The following is a 20,554-nucleotide window of genomic DNA, read 5'->3' as shown; positions in this document are numbered from 1 at the left end:
ATTCAACTGCAGTAGCCACCGTTCAACCTGAAGAGGGCAGCACTCGACGTTTTTACACCTTATATTGTAGAATTAAAACACTTTATACCCAAATGTCAAAAAAGTTATTCGAATCAATGAACATCACTAATAAAGACCCATTCTTACAGGTCATTAACTAAAAAAAAGTTGGTTTAGGGTTTAGTTACCCTTTAATATATTTTTTTTCACACATTTTGCTTTTGAATTTAAATTTAGACATTATAAGCCACACAATACATTTTATCAAAGTTTAGCATTCTTTTGTACTATGTAAGTATGTAGTAAAAGTCACAAAGTCTCTTGAACAACAATAGCTTTTCTTCAAATTGCGAATTACACAAAAAGCGAACAACGAGCTCCCTTTATAATCACTGAAGCTGTCAGTCAATTCAGCGCAAGCTCAGTGATTTCAGCACACTTGCGGAAACTCACGTTTTAATCAATGAATTTAACGAAAGTGCAATAAATCTCTAATTTACAATGCCTCTATGTTTTGATTGTTAGGTTAGTAACTTAAACTGGTACTAAACAGAAACTCATTCAGTGTTTTGAGCGATAGTGGGCGAATTTTCACAACCGGTCACTTAATCCCCTCTGATTGGTCATTACTTTCAACAGACATGCCTGTGATTGGCTACAATACTCAACGCTGTAAATGGACACGTTTGCAGTGACTAATGCGCCAGGCTGAGGTGATACTGAGGCGATTGAGTGCGTTCCTGCCATGCCCATTCTGCCTATGTGCAACAAACCAAGCAAAATGGGAATCACTGCTCTTGCACATCATCTAAAGAGCTTGATTGTGCGAACTCTTCTTTTTTTGGCATTGAAGTGTCCTTACAAGAGACAATCCAGGTCTTGTTACCTGATCCACCGCATTAGCCGCTGATTGCAATTCTCCAGTGCATGGCCTGCTATTGTTTGAGTGCGCTGATGGGATTATGTGGGATTTGTTTTTGGATGATTTAGGGGAGGGGGGATACTTCAGCTTCAGCTGTGAAGCTTCGGTGACCTCCTGAGGTCTTGTTGGTGCGGTTGACCCTTTGCTAAACCCTGCCTTTAAAACATTACTGACCAATCGTACCTGCATTATTACTTTTATCAATTCTTCTAAGTTTTTTCTTTTTTAAAATCTATGGAGGATCATTGTGTTTCAGTTTTTTAACCCTATAAATCCTACTGTTTCATATTTGATATGTAATTTCTAAATTATCAACATGATCAAAACTGCTGAAAAACCTGTTGCACACAATCTACTACATGCCTTCTGTCGTCTGATTGATAGTTCATACTTTTTTTTAGCAAGTTAATGGTATTTTTAGTAAAAATGTCCAACTTCAGCCAGGTACTTTTTTATTGCATGCCTTTTTCTGTGAAATCTTTACTGATTATTATGGAGTAAATGCAAGAATGACTTAAATATTGTTTGTAATGTTTCAAGATGAACACTTACTGGACCGAATCAGCTTTCGTTTTGGTTATCCATACAACATTTTCAGAAAATTCATGTTCAAATGTGAGTATCGAATATGATCATCAGGCTTTTAAGTGATTGTTTATTTGTTCATCTCTCAGTCATCATTGTATTGCATTACATTAAATGTTTTGCCCCCACAATAAAAAACTACAGAGCTTTGATCATAAAACTATAAAGCATTTAAATATAATTTTACTGATTATACTGACAATTGATATTTACTCTATATGCATTTTATATAAGTAATCTGTTATACTATTATGGAGATCTCATTGAATTACATTACAAGCTATCAGAATTTCATCTCACTTTTTTGTAACTGCACCAAATTGCATATTTTGGCTCAGTTTGGGCCTCTGAATAAAATTGTAATATTTTCAATAAATATTTGATAAATATCAAATAATATTTGAATAAAAAGGTGTTTTTTGATCAATCTGTTTGAGCCTCTGAATAAAATTGAGGTGTTTTTTCCTCCTTGAGTATGAGCTCCATATTCTCATAAAGCCTGATGTATCAAATTCACTTTATAAGCACATTACTGAATTAATGGTCTGAAAAGCTTAGTAACCAAAGGGGCGGGGCTTAGCGAAGGGTCAGGTCCTGTACAGGTCTGTGTCCCGGGGTCATTTGATTGGCAGGTCTTTTGAGACGTTGCTCCACACGGGACAAAAGGAGAATGTTAGTGTGCACAGCTGTTTGTCTGACAGCACGTCTGAGTCACACGGTCAGCATGCAGAAAGCGATGACATCATTGCCCTGCCCTGCCCCCAGACACTGCCCTGAGACTCTGATGAATAGATGTGGAGAGCTTGAGTAAAGTGTTGAATCATTGTCCCAGCCGCCCCCTTCACCCCAGCGCTAATGATTCCCTCTTGTCTGTGTTAGAGTATTGGTTTTTTAGATTTAAAGAAATGTGGGAGATTTGTTGCATGCGAAGTGTCAGTCATCTGATTTGTTTGTAAATTCAATGCTTCTGATGTTCTTTGTTAAAGACTCTTGCTCTGCCTATATGAAAAGAAAATCACAAATCTCTTTAATATCTCATTTGTTTCTCCTACACACCAGTGAGAGAGACTTTTGTTTAAGCATCCTGCGTCTCAGATGTTTCTCCCGAGGAATAAGACCGCGGGAATCTCCTTTAGAGTTTCAGAAGAGATCTCAAAATGTCTCAAACTGTGGTCAGATTTGCCAAAGAAGAAGCAATAATCTTTCCTCTAGGTGGGCATGATGCACGTGGCTGTCACTGGCATCAAGAGGGCAGCATTTTACCGATATCAAACCCGCAAGGCCTCCGCTTCAGAACACATGGTTTGTTGCCACTTTGCAAGAAAAGCATCTCACCACAAAAGTTCTAGATTAATTGCACTGATGTAAAACGGAGCCTCGTCCCATGCTTTTTATATTAGCAGCTGAGCCCAGAGGCCCTGGCCATTGGCACGGCTTTGTTTTACGTGGTCTTTAAAAGCTATTTCAGTCGTGAGAAAGCACTTCTGTGCTTGCAGTGTCATGGTACATTTACATGACAAAGGCTCATAGAGTTGGAAGTGCTGTCTCAGAGCCCTCTTCTCGTCTTCGGCCTCGCTAACCTCTCCCAGACACCAGCCCTGATCCGTTTTCACACTCGAGCTGACCCATATGCAGTGAAACTGTTTTATACCCCACAGTGAATGTTCCATGAGAGGGATCTGGACAATGATAGTCTTCAACTGCATGATGGTTTTCTGTGTCAAAACACAGAGAACTTTTTGAAAAAACCCTGCGAATAGAAAAGCAAAAGAGGTTGAGTAAACTTCATTTACTCACCCAGTATATGCTTTTTTTATTCAGCATTATATTCCTTATGTCGTTTCAACCCCCTTATTGTTTTCTTGGCTCTTTAAAACACAAAATCAGTGCATTGGAGATCACAGTTCTCCCAGGTTTTGACTTATTTTTATAGCTGGACAAGATTAGTTTAATGAGTTGTCAACTACTGATGCGATCGAATACACAAATCAATCATTCAATGCAAATTTTGAAAATTTTCAACATGATGATATTGTATTGGGACTTATTCTTTACTTTGAAATAATGACTAACTATATTTTTATGGAATGTAGTGTAGAAAATGTAAAATGTAGATATACTTTGTTACTGTCCACCATTGTATGTCACATGACTGATAACAGATTGAATTATATGTGACCACAATATTGACATTGAAGAGTGATAGCTGAGGAGAAAATTGGCTACTGGTATAGTACTTTTATGGTGCTTTTGTGTCCGTTCTTGAGTTTAAAGTGCCCCTATTTTGCTTTTCTGAATATTACTTGTCATGCAGTGTGTAATGAAGCTGTCTGTGAATGTAAAAGGTCTGCAAAGTTTTAAAGATCAAAGTGCACGACAAATAAAGTTATTGTCTCCTAAAAGAAAGAATTCCAGTAATTCCAGCCTCACTTCCTGTTACAAACTAACATAACAATAACAAATTTGCATAATGCCAGCCTATGGTCTTCATTGGCTGCTTGTGAACAACGTCTACTTTGCCCCGCCCTCAAACACTGTAGTTGAAAGAGTTTTGGTTTGTGTTGACGAAGTGTTTAGAAGACGCTATTTTCAGCGCTGCAAATCCACTTGGATACATTTCAAAAGGATGAGGACTCGTGCTGGAATTCATATTTGGAAAAAGCCACTCCATCGTTACTGTTCGTATCTCTGTGTATCAAGCGTTGAGGAAGATCTGGAGCTGAAATTCAGATCTAGTAATAGGCGTTTAGCTTCAAACAAACCGTTTTCAGACTCTTTGAGTCATTAGGTGATGTGCAATGTATATTATGAGAATATGAATGTGTTTTTTGACATTGGATGCATGTAAAGCTTTTGTAGGAGACCTCAAAAACTAAATTAGGAACCTTTAAAATTGCATAATAGGGGCACTTTAAAAATGAAAATGGCAAAAGCTCATACCAGTGTTATTCGTATAGAATATATTGAATTAGTTTTGAATATTAGAATTAATTTTGTTGTGTTTGGCAATTTTGCTGTGAGAGAAGCAAATGATGACAAAATGTAAATTTTGAACCGTTTAAGTTTCTGTAACACATATTCATGGCATTGTGTGTTGAATATATAATTCCACGTGCATTATAGAACACAGACAATTTGTCCATCAGAAGTCTTATCTCAGCTTCTCATCTCTCATCTCTCTTATCACTGTAATAGTTAAAAAGGCACTCTGGCTCATATTGTCTTATGGCGATTATGTAAGCCTGAACCACGGCCGAGCAAATTACAGCTTCATTCAGCACGACTCAACACTGCCCATTATAGTTCAAGGACCAGGGGTTACTCCTTCCCCCGACACTGACTTGGAACATGCTGCTATATTTCAAGGCAACGGACAAGGTATTATTAGCCATAAATGCTATCGCTCCCTCGTTCTGCGCACCACCGTTTGGCCTTGCTTTATTTGCTGAGTTGGCTAAATTTGTCTTCCCAAGACAGAATGTAACTTTGCGAATACCCAGCTCTCCTTTCAAGCACTTTAAGCGCAAACAGACGTGATGTGTCTTCCTGGCCAGGCGTGTTCCCGCTCACTGTACTTCCCCTTTCTCACGTCGCACATCTTGGAGAGTAACGCTCACATGTAAATGAGACATTTTGCTCCAGTGTGCCGAAAACAATGCGTGCAGTGAGAAAACCGCTCGTGTTTAATTACACACAGTGAGCCTCATTCATGACCATTCAACACTAGTTGAACAAATATCTGTGCAAAACATTAATAAAACCATTTTAAAGAATGATTTTATGAACGATATACACACGACATGGTTCTGCTCGTGTTCTGTGAATAAGGTCCAGTGATTCTACGCATCTGGTGGTGAAATTAATACTTTTATTCAGCAAGGGAACATTATATTGATCAAAAGTGACAATAAAGACCATTTCCAAAGATTTTTTTTCACCGTTTGCTTTCTCAATTGACGTTATTTAGTTATTAATACCACACACACTCATACAGTTGGGTTTCCATGTTTTATGGAGACTTTCCATAGACATAATGGCCGCATTTACATTACATGGGAAGAAAAAATCAGATTTGGGTCACTTGAACCATGTGCACTGATCGGATGTGACCCACATATGAATGAGGCCTAAAACTGATCTGAGAATATCAGAATCCACGTGCAAAAAAACACACGGGTTCTGATATTCTGAGATTGGTTTCAGGCCACCTCATATGTGCAAATAAACCAAAAAGTGTAAACAAAATAAACATTGTAAAAAAGCATTTGGTCCTTAAAATGGTCCTAATCAACTATTGGTCCTAAAATGTGATCTGATTAATGCACTGAGTTACAACATTGCTTGGCAAAAATAAGCAACCTACAGTTATACTATTACTTGCTAGAAGAATGGTTGGTAACACTTTATTTTACAGTGTCCTTGTTACATATGTTACATGTACTTACCATAGTAATAACAGTAAATTATGCATAATTGCATGCAAGTAACCCTCAACCAAATCCTATTCCTACCTTAACCCTATACATGTAGTTTCCTTATATTACTCAGTACTTAAATATATAATTACACTGCAACAATGACACCTTAAAATAAAGTTTAACCGAATGGTTTGGTTATTTTTTGTAATAAACTAGTGCTCATAAGATGCAAGAAGCGTCTTAAAGGAGGTTTGTGAATGACAATTGATGGTCAAGCCATCATTAAGAAGAGAGGGAGTGAAACAAGATCCTTGAAAAGAGAGAAAAAGACCTGTCTAGAGAGACACGCTGCAGTTCTGTGGATCCTCGGCAGACAGACACATGGCCTGCAGACGCTTTAAGCTCATGACTCAGAGAGAGGGGCTATCTGTGTCCCGCTCCGGCAAGCCTGCGTGTCCTACACATGTCTGGAGACGTGATACATGATCCCAGAACTGCCATCCAGAACAAGGCCTTAAGAATCTCAGCTGGAATCTGCCCCAGATTCTCCTCTCAGCGTTTTACACTCCTTCACAGTGTCTGCGAGCCTGCTTTGTACTGTGTTTGTTAGGGTAAGCATCATTAGTACTACACTGCAAAAAGGGATTTTCTTACTTCTTCTTCTTTTTTTTTTTTCTTTTTTTGCACAAATATCTTAATATTCTTAAATAAAGATACATTTACTTGAGAAGCAAGATGACATCTTGACATGTCAGAATTTTTTTTTAATTGCAGCTCCAATATTGCTTATGATGGTGGTGTCATTTTCTGCAATGACTTTTAGTTTTCTATGTGGATTTTGAGTTTTTTGAGTGTCCACCAAAGCGTTTTTTTCAGAGGCTAGCATATTTTTCCAATTGTCTTCAATATGAGTGCCGCGTTTTTAAAACATCAGCAGTGTGACCTTATTAGGTACTCCTGTTCAACCTGTTAACACAAATATCTAATCAGCCAATCACATGGCAGCATTAAGACATGTAGACATGGTCAAGACGACTTGCTGAAGTTCAAACTGAGCATCAGAATGGGGAAGAATGGTTGTTGTATTTCAGAAACTACTGATCTACTGGGATTTTCATGCACAGCCATCTGGGTTTACAGACAATGGTCCGAAAAAGTGCTGTGGGTGAAAATGCCTTGTTGATGCCAGAGGTCAGAGGAGAATGACCAGACTGGTTCGAGCTGATAGAAACTTAGGCCCTGTGTCCACCAAAGCGTTTTTTCATGCGGCTGGCGTATTTTTTCAATCGTTTTCAATGGGAGCGCTGCGTTTTTAAAGCGCCATGAGCGTAACGATGCGCTGAGCGTTTTTTTCACGCTGAAGCGTTTTTTACAGGTCGCAGAGAGTTGAAGAATGTTCAACTTTGGGTAAAACGCAGCGCTCATCACTGTCACTTTTTACCCAGCCGTCCAATCACAGTGGAGGAGGGGCGGGACTAATACCACACCGACCAACCGCCACATTCTGCTTGTACAACGTCAACAGACGACAACAACAAGCATAATAACGGAACAAAATAATTTAAAACAAGAGCCAGAGCAAATACTTTATAATCTATTGATTTTTTTTATATAGAAACAACACAGAAACAAACGATCTGTGAAATTAGATATTAGTCACACTTTCGCGGATATTCCGTATCATAACGAGCAAAGCGTCTCAACTGAAAAAATGCTGCGCTGCCAAAACGCTCTCAAGCGCCCATAGCTAGACGTTTTCAGCTGGCTAAAAGCGCTTTGGTGGACACACGGCCTTAAGGCAAGAGTAACTCTGCAGAAGAGCATCTCTGAACAAGCAACACGTTGAATCTTGAAGCGAATCTTGACACTCCTGTCAGCGAACAACAGGAAACTGAGGCTACAATTTACACAGTCTCACCAAAACTGGACAATAGAAGACTGGAAAAGCGTGTTTTGATTTCTGCTGCAACATTCAGGTGGTCAGGGGCCGTATTCACAAAGAATTTTAAGGCTAAAAGTAGCTCCTAACTGGCGAATTTAGGAGCAACTCCTAAAAATAATGGGCGTGTCACTCGTAACTTTAGGACTCCTAATTTTTTTGACTAAGAGTAATTCACGAAGCATTTTAGCCCTAAAAGTAGCACCTAAGCCTGGGACAGGTTAAAAGAAGTCGAGAGGACTCCTAACTCACTAAGACCTTCACAAACCACTTTTTGTGGCATTTCACGTTGCGATGTTTTGAAATGCGTGTGCGGCGGCAACAGGAGCTTCCAGTCGCGAGGGAACAATTTTGCACTGTAGGCATAACTAGGGATGCAATAACGCCACCAACAACAACCAAAACTAGGCTACTCATTGCATGTAAACTAACTGTAACGTTTCATTGTGAATCAAATTAAAATGTTCTTCTCTTTGCAAACGTAGGCAGAGGCATATAGTCACAGATTCATTCAATAATGTTGCAAAGATATTGCATCAATCCATATGTTTCATTAGGCTACTAGGCTATTTGTTTTGCCTTACTCTTTATTCATTTAGGCTATTTATTCAGTTATTCATCATCTTCCGTCCTTCGCACTACTTGTGTAGCGCACGCATTCTCAGACCTGTCACCTGCCACTCATCATCGTAGGGGAGGTGTTTGGATCATTCCCGCGTTACAATCATCAGCCAATCAAGGTGGTCACTTCAGTCAAGCTCGTGCATGAGTAATGATGTCATCCATAGCAACGAAGACTCGCTCTTAGTTTAGGAGTTGTCATTTTTCTTTACTAAGAGTAGGTCTGAAAGGCGTTGTGAATAACTTTTAAGAGAAAACTCCTAGCTAAAATCTTTTAGTGCGATTTAGGAGTACTCTTAGTGGTAAGATAAAATGCTTTGTGAATACGGCCCCAGGTCAGGATTTGGCATAAATAACATGAAAGCATGGATCCATACTGCCTCGTATCAGCGGTTCAGGCTGCTGGTGTAGTGGTGTGTTGGATATTTTCTTGACACACTTTAGGCCTCTAAGTACCAATTGAGCATCGTTTAAACGCCATGGCCGACCTGAGCTTTGTTGCTGACCATGTCCATCCCTTCATCACTGTACTCGTCTTCTGATGGCTACTTCCAGCAGGATAACGCGTCATGTCACAAAGCTCAAATGATCTCTTGATAGAATCAAAAATTGATTCTTGATCATGACAGTGAGTTCACTAAACTCAAACGGCCTCCACAGTCACCAGGGGCCGTATTCACAAAGAATTTTAAGGCTAAAAGTAGCTCCTAACTAGCGAATTTAGGAGCAACTCCTAAAAATAATGGGCGTGTCACTCGTAACTTTAGGACTCCTAATTTTTTTGACTAAGAGTAATTCACAAAGCATTTTAGCCCTAAAAGTAGCACCTAAGCCTGGGACAGGTTAAAAGAAGTCGAGAGGACTCCTAACTCACTAAGACCTTCACAAACCGCTTTTTGTGGCATTTCACGTTGCGATGTTGTGAAATGCGTATGCGGCGCTACAGGAGCTTCCAGTCGCGAGGGAACAATTTTGCATTGTAGGCATAACTAGGGATGCAATAACGCCACCAACAACAACCAAAACTAGACTACTCATTGCATGTAAACTAATTGTAACGTTTCATTGTGAATCAAATTAAAATGTTCTTCTCTTTGCAAACGTAGGCAGAGGCATATAGTGACAGATTAATTCAATAATGTTGCAAAGATATTGCATCAATCCATATGCTTCATTAGGCTATAGGCTATTTGTTTTGCCTTACTCTTTATTCATTTAGGCTATTTATTCAGTTATTCATCATCTTCCGTCCTTCGCACTACTTGTGTAGCGCACGCATTCTCAGACCTGTCACCTGTCACTCATCATCGTAGGGGAGGAGTTTGGATCATTCCCGCGTTACAATCATCAGCCAATCAAGGCGGTCACTTCAGTCAAGCTCGTGCATGAGTAATGACGTCATCCATAGCAATGAAGACTCACTCTTAGTTTAGGAGTTGTCATTTTTCTTTACTAAGAGTAGGTCTGAAAGGCGTTGTGAATAACTTTTAAGAGAAAACTCCTAGCTAAAATCTTTTCGTGCGATTTAGGAGTACTCCTAGTGGTAAGATAAAATGCTTTGTGAATACGGCCCCAGATCTCAATCCAGTAGAGCAGCTTTGGGATGTGGAGGAACTGGAGATTCACATCATGGATGTTCAGCTGACAAATCTGCACGATGCTTTCATGACAATATGAACCAGAATCTCTGAGGAATGTTTCCAGCATCTTTTTGAATCTATGCCACGAAGAATTAAGGAAGTTCTGAAGGAAAAAGGGGGTCCAACCTGGTACTAGCAAGGTCTACCTAATAAAGTCACCGGTGAGTGTGTGTGTGTGTTTTGAATGAGCAAGATGTCGATGTGTGTATCACCAGCTCTACCACACTGCTCTGTTGTTTGGCTCTCAGGGACGGTCAAGGCCGCTGTGTCTGAGTCGGTCAGTGTTTTGAGAATCGAAGAGACTGTCTTATCAGTAGCTTCAGTCATTTCAATTATTATTTGTATTTTTTTTCTCCATTTCTGTGATAAGTTGTAGCGCCTGGCTGTCTGAGCTACCACTGCCCACAGCTGATAAAGACACCGAGCCGCTCTCGCTCTCTCTGTCTCTGGTCAGTGCCGTGGAGGATGAGGGAATGATGGAATCCTGTCCTGATCTTAACAGCTCGTGGAGCTTGTGTGGACATGCTGGATGAACACAGTCTGACTGCAGATATTGTGCTTGATAAGTGAGAGTGGGATTAGAAAACTGAGTGTGTGTGTGTGTGTGTGTGTGTTTATGGGGGATGGTGTTAGAATATGTGTGTGTGTGTGTGTGTGTGTGTGTGTTTATGGGGGATGGTGTGAGGAACACATCTCTGGTTCTCAAATGGTTTTGCTTCAGGACTCAGATTTCACATCTTGGACATGGAGTGGTGACTCAACCACAGTACTAGAAATGTTTATTGTACAAAAATGTCTTTAAAACAAGTAATATTACTGCAAATTGCATAGGCCCAACAATATTCAAAAGTATTAATATGACATGGGAAAATTGACCATTTTAAAATTGCATTAATAGCCGCAGAAGTGTGAAATTCAATGTTTTCATGTGGGGCTGTAACTAATGATTATGTTGATAATAAGTCTGTTTATTGTTTCTTTAATTATTCAGGTTTTTTATTTTGTATTTCTGGGTTTATAAAAGCATGATATTTTACATCGTAATATTAGAAAAGATGTGCTCACTCAGTGAATTCTTTGAAGACTTGTTTGCTGTTAGAACAAGCTGAATTTCTAACATTTAGAGATAAGAATACAACCATTTAATGCAAGTTATGCGCTGGTGAAACTGACCTCTGAAAGACATTAAACAGCAGAAGTAATCCATCAAAGCGCCTGACACGACAGCCCACATGAAACTCTTTTCTTTCTTTTCTATAATGTTATGGTGGGTTTTTCAGCACTGTAGAAGGTTTTAAATATTCCATCCATCCATCTTCTTCTGCTTATCCGGGGCCGGGGGGGCAGCAGTCTAAGCAGAGACACCCAGACTTCCCTCTCCCTAGATACTTCCTCCAGCTCTTCCGGGGGAATACCGAGGCATTCCCAGGCCAGCCAGGGAGACATAATCTCTCCAGTGTGTCCTAGGTCTTCCCCGGGGTCTCCTCCCGGTGGGATGTGCCCGGAACACCTCCCCGGGAAGGCGTCCAGGAGGCATCCGGAACAGATGTGGAGGAGCATCGGCTGTACTCTGAGCTCCTCCCGAGTGACCGAGCTCCTCACCCTATCTCTAAGGGAGCGCCCAGCCACCCTGCGGAGAAAGCTCACTTCGGCCGCCTGTATCCGGGATTCTTTCGGTCATGACCCACAGCTCATGACCATAGGTGAGAGTAGGAACGTAGATTGACCGGTACATCGAGAGCTTCGCCTTGCAGCTCAGCTCCAGACCGGTACAGGGACCGCATTAATGCATAACCTGCACCGATCCGTCTGTCAATCTCCCGTTCCATCCTTCCCTCACTCGTGAACAAGACCTCGAGATACTTGAACTCCTCCACTTGAGGCAGGAACTCTCCACCAACCGGAAGTGAACAAGCCACCCTTTTCCGACTGAGAACCATGGCCTCGGACTTGGAGGTGCTGATCCTCATCCCAGCCGCTTCACACTAGTGTTGCTTTCGTCAACGAAAATTATGACTAAATATTGTCGTCGACAAACCTTTATCACGTGACGAAAACGAGACGAGACGCAACGTAAATGCTGGTCATGTGACGATGACTATAATTAAATGTATAATGCAATATTGTTGACGAATAAAAACCAGACTAAATGTGACCCTGGATCACAACACCAGTCACAAGTCGCACTGGTATATTTGTGGCAATAGCCATCAATACATTGTATGGGTCAAAATTATCAATTTTTCTTTTATGCCGATTTTTTTTTCTTTTTAAGTAAAGATCATGTTCCATGAAGATATTTAGTAAATTTACTACTGTAAATATATAAGACATTTATTTTTGTGAGTGAATGCAGCACAATCGTGAACATAAATGAACAACTTTAAAGGAGATTTTCTCAATGTTTCGATTTTTTTGCACCCTCAGATTCCAGATTTTCAATAGTTGTATCTCGACCAAATATTGTCCTATCCTAACAAACCACACGTCAATGGAAAGCTTATTTATTCAGCTTTCAGATGATGTATAAATCTCAATTTCTCAAAAAAACTATGCTAAAATGTCTCTTCAATTTCGTTTTTGACCAAAACGAGACGATACAAAATGTTATAATGTCATTTCGTCTCGTTTAGTCGCGTTATTATTATTATTTTGCAGTATTTGTGTTTCCTGCGCAGACGCAAAGAAGAAGTCACTTCCTCAAGCCCCACTCGCGGCATTATTTAGAAGATGCGGCTGCGGTGAGTTAGCGTAAACGACAACAAACAAAGTTAAGTCTGACACAGAGAAAGGGAACGATGGCCGGCCAGCCGGGGTTCGTCTTTTCGAGAAAAAGAAGAAATGACATTTGGAAAAAACTTTCATTACATAGAAGTGGAAAAGAAAACGGAATGTGTTGTGAAAAAAGATGGGGAGAAATGCGACCACAAAATCACAGGAAAAAACACCACGAACCTTAAGAGACAAGTGTGTGTACTTCTAACGTGTTTGGTTGGTAAAATAAATATGTTGTAAATGTAAATCAGAGCGTCTTCCGTGTCTGTATGTATTCTTGAGTCTATAAGGTAACAATAATATAGTAAGATACCCTTGTTTGAAATGGGTTAGGCTAAAAGAAAATGTTGGTTTCGTCTATACTAGGTACTTGTACTATATTGACTGGGTTAAATAGAATTGCATTACTAAAAAGAGACTAAAATACAACTAGACTAAAATGTCATCAGTAAAACTAAAACATAAAATTGTCATCAGTAAAACTAGACGAAATAATTCTTACTAAAATTAGACTAAAATGCTCAGACTTTTAGTCGACTGAAACTTGACTAGACTAAAAAGAGTATGAACGTGACTAAAACTAATAAAAACTAAAATGACAGCTTGACACAAAGACTAGACTAAAACTAAAATTAAAACAGCACTACTTCACACTCGGCTGCAAACCGTCCCAGTGCACGCTGAAGGTCCTGGTCTGATGAGGCCAACACGACAACATCATCTGCAAAACGCAAGACGAAATCGTGTGTTCCCCAAACCGGACACTCTCTCCGGCCCCTGGCTGCGCATAGAAATTCTGTTCATAAAGATTATGAACAGAACCGGTGACAAAGGGCAGCCGTTTAATTAATAATGAAATTCGTTGTTGATTATTTTCATGCTCTTGACAGCCAATAATTCACCACACAAAACCCATGTTTATGTTAATTGCAAGTGAACCCATATAACCCATAATCTGGGTTATTGTTGTTGTTTTTCCTGTGTAGTTTCGTTCATGGTTTTTGAGCATGAGGGCATGTCACACAACCTGTTTACTGGAGAGTTTGATTGGACATACGTCACAAAGAAAAGACAGGAGAGGAGAGACATTTTATCCTTCCTTTTAAAATTGTTTATTTTATTTACTTTACCTTTTATTTGAATTTTTTTTTTTTCATATTTGGAAACCCTGCTGGATAATGTTGTGATGCCTAAACTCACTTTTAAGCAAACAAATTATTTATTTTAGTGAGTTTTAATAGTTGACTCAAAAGTGAAAATTTGCTGTTAATTTACCAACCAAGATCCAAGATGTACAGTAGTTGTCATTTTTATTCAGTAGAACAGTAAAGAATATTTTTAGCTAAACAAAATGAATACCCATGACTCCTGACGACATATTGAGGTCATATGAAGCATACGATCGTACGACATACGAGTGCAAGAGACTGAACATTATTTACCACATTATTACCTGTAATCCACAGCCTCAGCAAACAGCAACAGCAAATTTTCTTTTTTGGGTGAACTATCCCTTTAATATTGGCCATGTATTGGTTATCAATATATGCCTTTATTGCTTATCGGTATCAGTAGATTGTCAATATCAGTGCAGTCATAATTCATACAGCAAAGGCCTCGCAGTGTTTGTCAGTCTTGTGTTTTCTGCATGCGTATGCATGTAACTTGAGACTCCTCGATAACACCTCCCTCTCCTTCTCCTTCTCCAGCTGTGAGTTTTGAGTTCATGTCAGCTCTTCCTTCTCAATGACTTTCATCTACAGAAATGTAAAAGAGTAACACAGTCAGTTTCAGTACAGAACTTCATACGAGAGAGGACGTCAATGCATGACAGGCCTATCAATACAGTGATTCCTGTAGCTCAGAACATGGCACTAGAAAATAGCCTTATGTATAGGCCTCAGTTGTTTTTATTTATTTTATTTTATATATATATATATATATTTATTTACTAAATAAATTGAATTGCTTTTAAATGAGCTCCAATTGTTTTATTTATTTATTTATTCATGCATTTATTTATTTATTCATTCATTTTATTTATTTATTTGCTAGTCTTTCAAATTAGCATAAATTTTTTTGTTTATGTTCCCTTTTGTTTATTTATTCATTTATTTATTTATCTGTCTTTCAAATTAGATGCAACTGTTTTATTTCAAATCTTTTTTATTTATAATTAATTTGTTTATTTATTCATGTATTTATTTATTCATTTATTTGCTTTATAAATTAGCTTTTAATTCAATTCACTTGTTTGTTTATATATATATATATATATATATATATATATATATATATATATATATATACAGTACATATATATATACTTGTCTTTAAAATTGGCTTTATTTATTTATTTCCTAGTCTTTTTAGTTTAAATTGTTTTATTTATATTCGCTTTTGTTTATTTATTTATTTATTTACCTGTCTTTTAAATTAGCTTCAAATGTATTTATTTATTTGCTAGTCTTTCAAATTAGATGCAACTGTTTTATTTCAAATCTCTTATTTATTTATTTATTTATTTATTCACTCACTTACTAGTCTTTCAGATTAGCTTCTATTTTTATTTTATTATTTTTCCGTTCTTTAAGCCTGGATCTAAATTTTACCTGCATCATGAAGTCATTTTGTCAATGTTTAGTTAACAGAAATATGAAAAACATCTTCCCATGCCCTGATGAGGACGTTCATATGAAAGCGTATGAAAGTTGATATGAATGTTGTTATGGAGTCTGATTAGGAGTCGATGCGTCGTGGGATTTCTGCACTCTAAAAGCGTCTTGTCCTGGAGGGCTGGTTAACCCTGTAACACTAGGGTTGTAATGTCACCAAATAACTCTTAATGTTCACAAAGCCAGGAATAGTTTTTGCTGTCCTCAGCTCTTTATTGGGAGACTATCTGCAGTGGAGGTCACATCATTTGCCGTGAGATAAAGTTATAGTTTTTCTCAGACCTCCCTGATGTTCTAACTATACTCCTTTTTGCGGCTATTTTATCAGGAGTTTTTATTAGAATGTGGAGCTTTTTCTGCAGGGAAAAAAATAAAAACACTTTCCGAGTTCCCAAGGCCAGAAGCATGAGTCTAGAGGAGAACGCATCTCTCTGCGAGTCTCACACGGACGGCGTCCCCCGGACGGAAAGCAGACTCCAGAGTTTTATCAAAGATTTAAAAGAGCAGACATTAACGTTCACTAACTTCACGGCTACAGCTGTTTATTAACACATAAAGGTCACTCAGAGAAACAGCAGATCTGAAGGTGATCCGTGCCGAGGACAGAAGAATGAATTTCCACGCCAGAAGAGTCACGTTGCCCGCTATCACGCCTCTCTGCCTGCAGAAAAGGGTATGAACATTTATTATTTATGTGATTTTTTACAGAAACATTACATTAATTGGTAATGCGAGAGGTTTAATCGTTATTTGAACAATAACATTGTGTAATTCTTCAGTGGAGAGGCTGCAGACAAAACCCTCGGTCATAACTTCTCGTTGTGTATTAGTAGGCGAACACTTGCAGTGAAAAGTTTGAAAACATTTGACAGAATTTATGTTTCTCATTTTGATCAAAAGTAAATTCAATTTAAATAGGAAAAAAATATATGCATATATATATTATATATGTGACCCTGGATCACAAAACCAGTCACGAGTCGCACGGGTATATTTGTGGCAATAGCCAACAATACATTGTATGGGTCAAAATTATCCATTTTGCTTTTATGCCAAAAATCATTAGGATATTAAGGAAAGATCATGTTCCATGAAGATATTTTGTTAATTTCCTACTGTATAAACTACTATATATAAAACATTTATTTTTGTGAGTGAATGCAGTAAAATTGTGAACATAAATGAACAACTTTATAGGAGATTTTCTCAATGTTTCGATTTTTTTGCACCCTCAGATTCCAGATTTTCAATAGTTGTATCTCGGCCAAATATTGTCCTATCCTAACAAACCACACATCAATGGAAAGCTTATTTATTCAGCTTTCAGATGATGTATACATCTCCATATCCAAAAATTGACCCATGTGACTGGTTTTGTGGTCCAGGGTCACACATATATATATATATATATATATATATATATATATATATATATATATATATATATATATATATATATATATTTATATATATGGTTGATCCAGATAGTTTAAAGCTGGTATCTAGCCAAAAAGATCAGCTCAAACTTAAACAGGTTTTCATTTTGGTCACCTTATTCCCATCTTTCCATATGTGTTATTTACAAGTTTTTATTACTTTTACTATTGTTATAAGTTGTAGAAAATAATCATAATAAAGAATAAGCAGGTGTGTCCAAACTTATGTTCCCCTGCTAATTCATCGAACCCTTCATACTTGGTTTTTGATGAATTTCACAACACTGATGCTAATGTATGCTAAAAAACAACAACTTTGTATCCAAAACCATTAAGTTGCATTTATTTCAAAAGATGTTGCTGTCGATCATAATGTCAGTGTTGCAACATTCCCCGGCAAATCACTTTTGGAAGTGGATCCAGTTCACTGCATATTATAGCTTGTTTTATATGAACACAGAGCTCTTTTTTTGTTGCATTTGGTACATAGAGCATCGTTTTAAACACCTGTAAATGTCACTGGCAGGGAGTTCCTATCTCCTCATCGTTGTTGTCATCACCGTATCCGTTGCCAAAAGACACACTCTCGGCACTCAGTCGGACGGGCTGAGATGAGTTAAACAATGGCCTGACTGTAGTGTGCTGCTGAAAATACTGCCAATCTGACAGCTTGTGGAAGTGCTCTCGGAAAAGCCACGGTGATAAAATGACATTTGTGCGGGAGCTGAGGAAAGGTCGAGCACAATGCTGGAGGTGTGTTAACATGTGAGCGGCTCTCTGCAGATCTTCATATGCACGATTGTGGATGGGAATAGTTTGGCTGTTCACATGATACATGCCAAGTATATTACTCGCCAGAGTGAGTGATTTCATTAGTATTCATAGGTATGCAGGCATGTAAATGTGCTTCTAGCACAAATAAAAGGGTTTACATTTTAACCTCTCAGAATGTTTTACCACCTGAAGGGTTTATGTTTTAGTTCCTGTCAAAACGTTGATGTTGTATGATTCAGTGCCGATTATACATGCCAACGGCACACTTTACTAAAGACCTTTCGACTTTTACTGTATGGCTGTGTACGGACACTTTACGCAGTGACTTTAAGTTGCTTTTTTTAAAAGTTGAATTATTTTTACATTCTGCCTTTGAAACACTGTCTAAATGACATTGCCACGCAGTTTGTATGGAATTTGATTTGAGGAATTTCATGGTTTGGAAAAGTATGGAAAAAAGAAAGCAGAGTATGGAAAAATATTTGCATTTCCAGACTATTGCCCCTATTTAGTTTTCTATAGTAGAAAAGCTGTTTAGTGATTCTTTACTGATTGTCAAACACGACTGAATGAATTCAAGATGCACTTTTTCATTATGCAAAAATGCAGGTTATTTAAGTGTAAAATGGTTTCTTCTCGTAATATTCTTAGCACTGTATTACAGAGCCTCTAAAACAACCTTTGGGAAAAATAAAAAATATGCATATTAGCAACTTAGCATATAGGACAATGCACACTGAGCCACGGCTATTGTGCCATCAGCCCATTTCGCGGTGTGGTTTCTCCGCCGCCTCAGAGTGTGTGTTAAAGCAGACCTAAGGCCTTGAAATACGACACACTGCCCTAACGAAAGACAAATTTTGAACACTTTATTTTACAGTACCAGTCTTTTTTTTAGACCCTTGAACTTGGCAAATAGGACAATGCACAAAGCCATATTGAGCCATCAGCCCATTTCGTGTCATGGTTTCTCCGCCGCCACAGAGGATGCGTTAAATCGGACATTAGGCCTTGATATTAGAGGTACTACACTGAGGAAAGCCCAAGTTTGAGCAAATAGATCTCTATTAATTCATGTGCATCCATACTCTAATTTTCTTCATATAGTAAGATGGCAGTGGAGCACAAGGAAGTATTAAAGTATATATAAAACTAGAAATTGTAATGCGTATGCATACAACAACAACAACAACAACAACAACAAAAAAACATGCGTATGTGAATAGTTTGTCAAGGGCATGAAAAAGTTTCTCTTGTGCAAGCAAAAGTCTGTATATTTTTATTTAATTAATTATTTTTATTTTAGGGGCTCTGTATGTTGTCAACAAACCCCTAAATATGTGTACAGATGACTGTACTATATACCAAATATAAAGCTGAATTTAATGTTTGAATGAACCATGGAATTTTGAAATGGAAAATGTGTAGGAACCCTGTGCAGCTCATTTGCATAAACTCTGCTCAACTTCTCACATTTCCAAAGGTCGCTGTCACTCATGTTGCCCAAATAGCAAACACTCACTGAAAGACTTCTTATGCTGTTCAGCAGCGGTGACCTCACTGAACTCAGATGACCTTAAAGCTTGTGTTTATTTATTTCATTTAATTGTTTATTTAATAATGATTTAAGTTAATACATATTTTAAGACTTTTAAATTAGCTCCATTTATTTGTATTTATTAACTAATCTTTCAAATTAGCTTCAATAGTTGTAATTTTGATTTTATTTTTTTTCTTTGTCTATTTATTTATTCACTAATCTTTCAAAATACAGTAGCTAGTAGCAATAGTTTTAATTTGATTCTATTTATTTATGTATTCATTTGTTCATTGACTAATCTTTCAAATTAGCTTCAACAGCTTTAATTTGATTTGATTTTTATTGATTTATTTTAGCTTTTCAATTGATTAAAGGCACTTTGTTCTGGTTAAGTTGGGGAGAGATTAAAAATCTAAAATGTTTTGTCTCTTTACAAATAGTTCTTGATATTGATATTTATTAATAAAAAGAGAGAGAAAATAAATAACTTCTGGTAGCTTTGTCAATGCAATCCACTGTCAATGTCAACACACCGTGTTGCGTACTGTGTGTGTATTGAACATTTAATCATAAATAATGCAAGCAGAATACTATTTTTTTCTAAACTTTGCTCTCGTCAAATATATTGAGTATTTTGAAGTGACTTTGTATGTAATATAAGTATGCATGCATGGGTAATGACAGCACTGCTTTTTAAAAGCACAGTGAAGATCACATATATACTTATCTGCAAATGCATCTGAAATGGAAAAGACTAGAAAATGTGTGAATTGACTGATAGAAATGAGATAAAATGGCATGGATGGATGATGGATGGAAGGAACGCGAGTTAGATGTGAAGCTGTGTGTTTCTGATAGCACTGCAGCTGCAGAACAGCAGTTCAAGGTTCATTCAGGCTGCTGATCGGCTCTTTATGTTCCCGTCCTTGAGCCAGCGAGTCTCATGCTGTCTTTAGTCGTGTCACAATATTTATGAGCCGAGCGCACATGAACCAGCTCAGAATCTAGAATTACTAGTGAGAATCCCAGGCTTACCGGGATAGGTTGGGTCAGTTAAAAAACATAGTGAAAATGTGTGAATTTTGACTATACTTTATTTTATTGTATTGTTTTTTTTTTTATTCCAACAAAAAGCATAGGCTAAATACATGCAGTATTTTGTTTTATGAAAAACTAGAACCGTTTTTCACAAGGACACTTGAGTGTTTCATTGAAGTACATCTCACATG

At 37.8% G+C, this 20,554-nt stretch overlaps 2 protein-coding genes across 5 annotated transcripts in view; one reads left to right on the top strand and one right to left on the bottom strand.

Annotated features, from left to right (window-relative positions):
* The window catches only part of LOC307164833 (uncharacterized protein), a 179,308-nt gene that overhangs the window by 8,120 nt on the left and 150,634 nt on the right, over positions 1–20,554 (bottom strand). Inside the window, exon 11 of one of the 2 annotated variants that reach the window (XM_079881990.1) lies at positions 16,197–16,236. The exons of the other annotated variant lie outside the window; for it this stretch is intronic. The gene's annotated coding sequence lies outside the window, so the exon portion shown is untranslated. Of the gene's footprint in view, positions 1–16,196; positions 16,237–20,554 lie in introns of those variants that run through there. 2 annotated transcript variants of the gene reach the window in all.
* Positions 1–20,554, top strand: part of grb14 (growth factor receptor-bound protein 14) — an 86,005-nt gene that overhangs the window by 32,607 nt on the left and 32,844 nt on the right. The window contains exon 1 of one of the 3 annotated variants that reach the window (XM_079881986.1): positions 15,993–16,248. The exons of the other annotated variants lie outside the window; for them this stretch is intronic. Coding sequence (XP_079738112.1) covers positions 16,186–16,248 — 63 coding nt within the window. The 5' untranslated portion in view covers positions 15,993–16,185. Of the gene's footprint in view, positions 1–15,992; positions 16,249–20,554 lie in introns of those variants that run through there. 3 annotated transcript variants of the gene reach the window in all.

This window comes from Squalius cephalus (assembly GCF_949319135.1).
Source record: "Squalius cephalus genome assembly, chromosome: 9".
NCBI classification, from domain to species: Eukaryota; Metazoa; Chordata; class Actinopteri; order Cypriniformes; family Leuciscidae; genus Squalius; species Squalius cephalus.
This window is presented reverse-complemented; position numbering and strand designations above follow the sequence as displayed.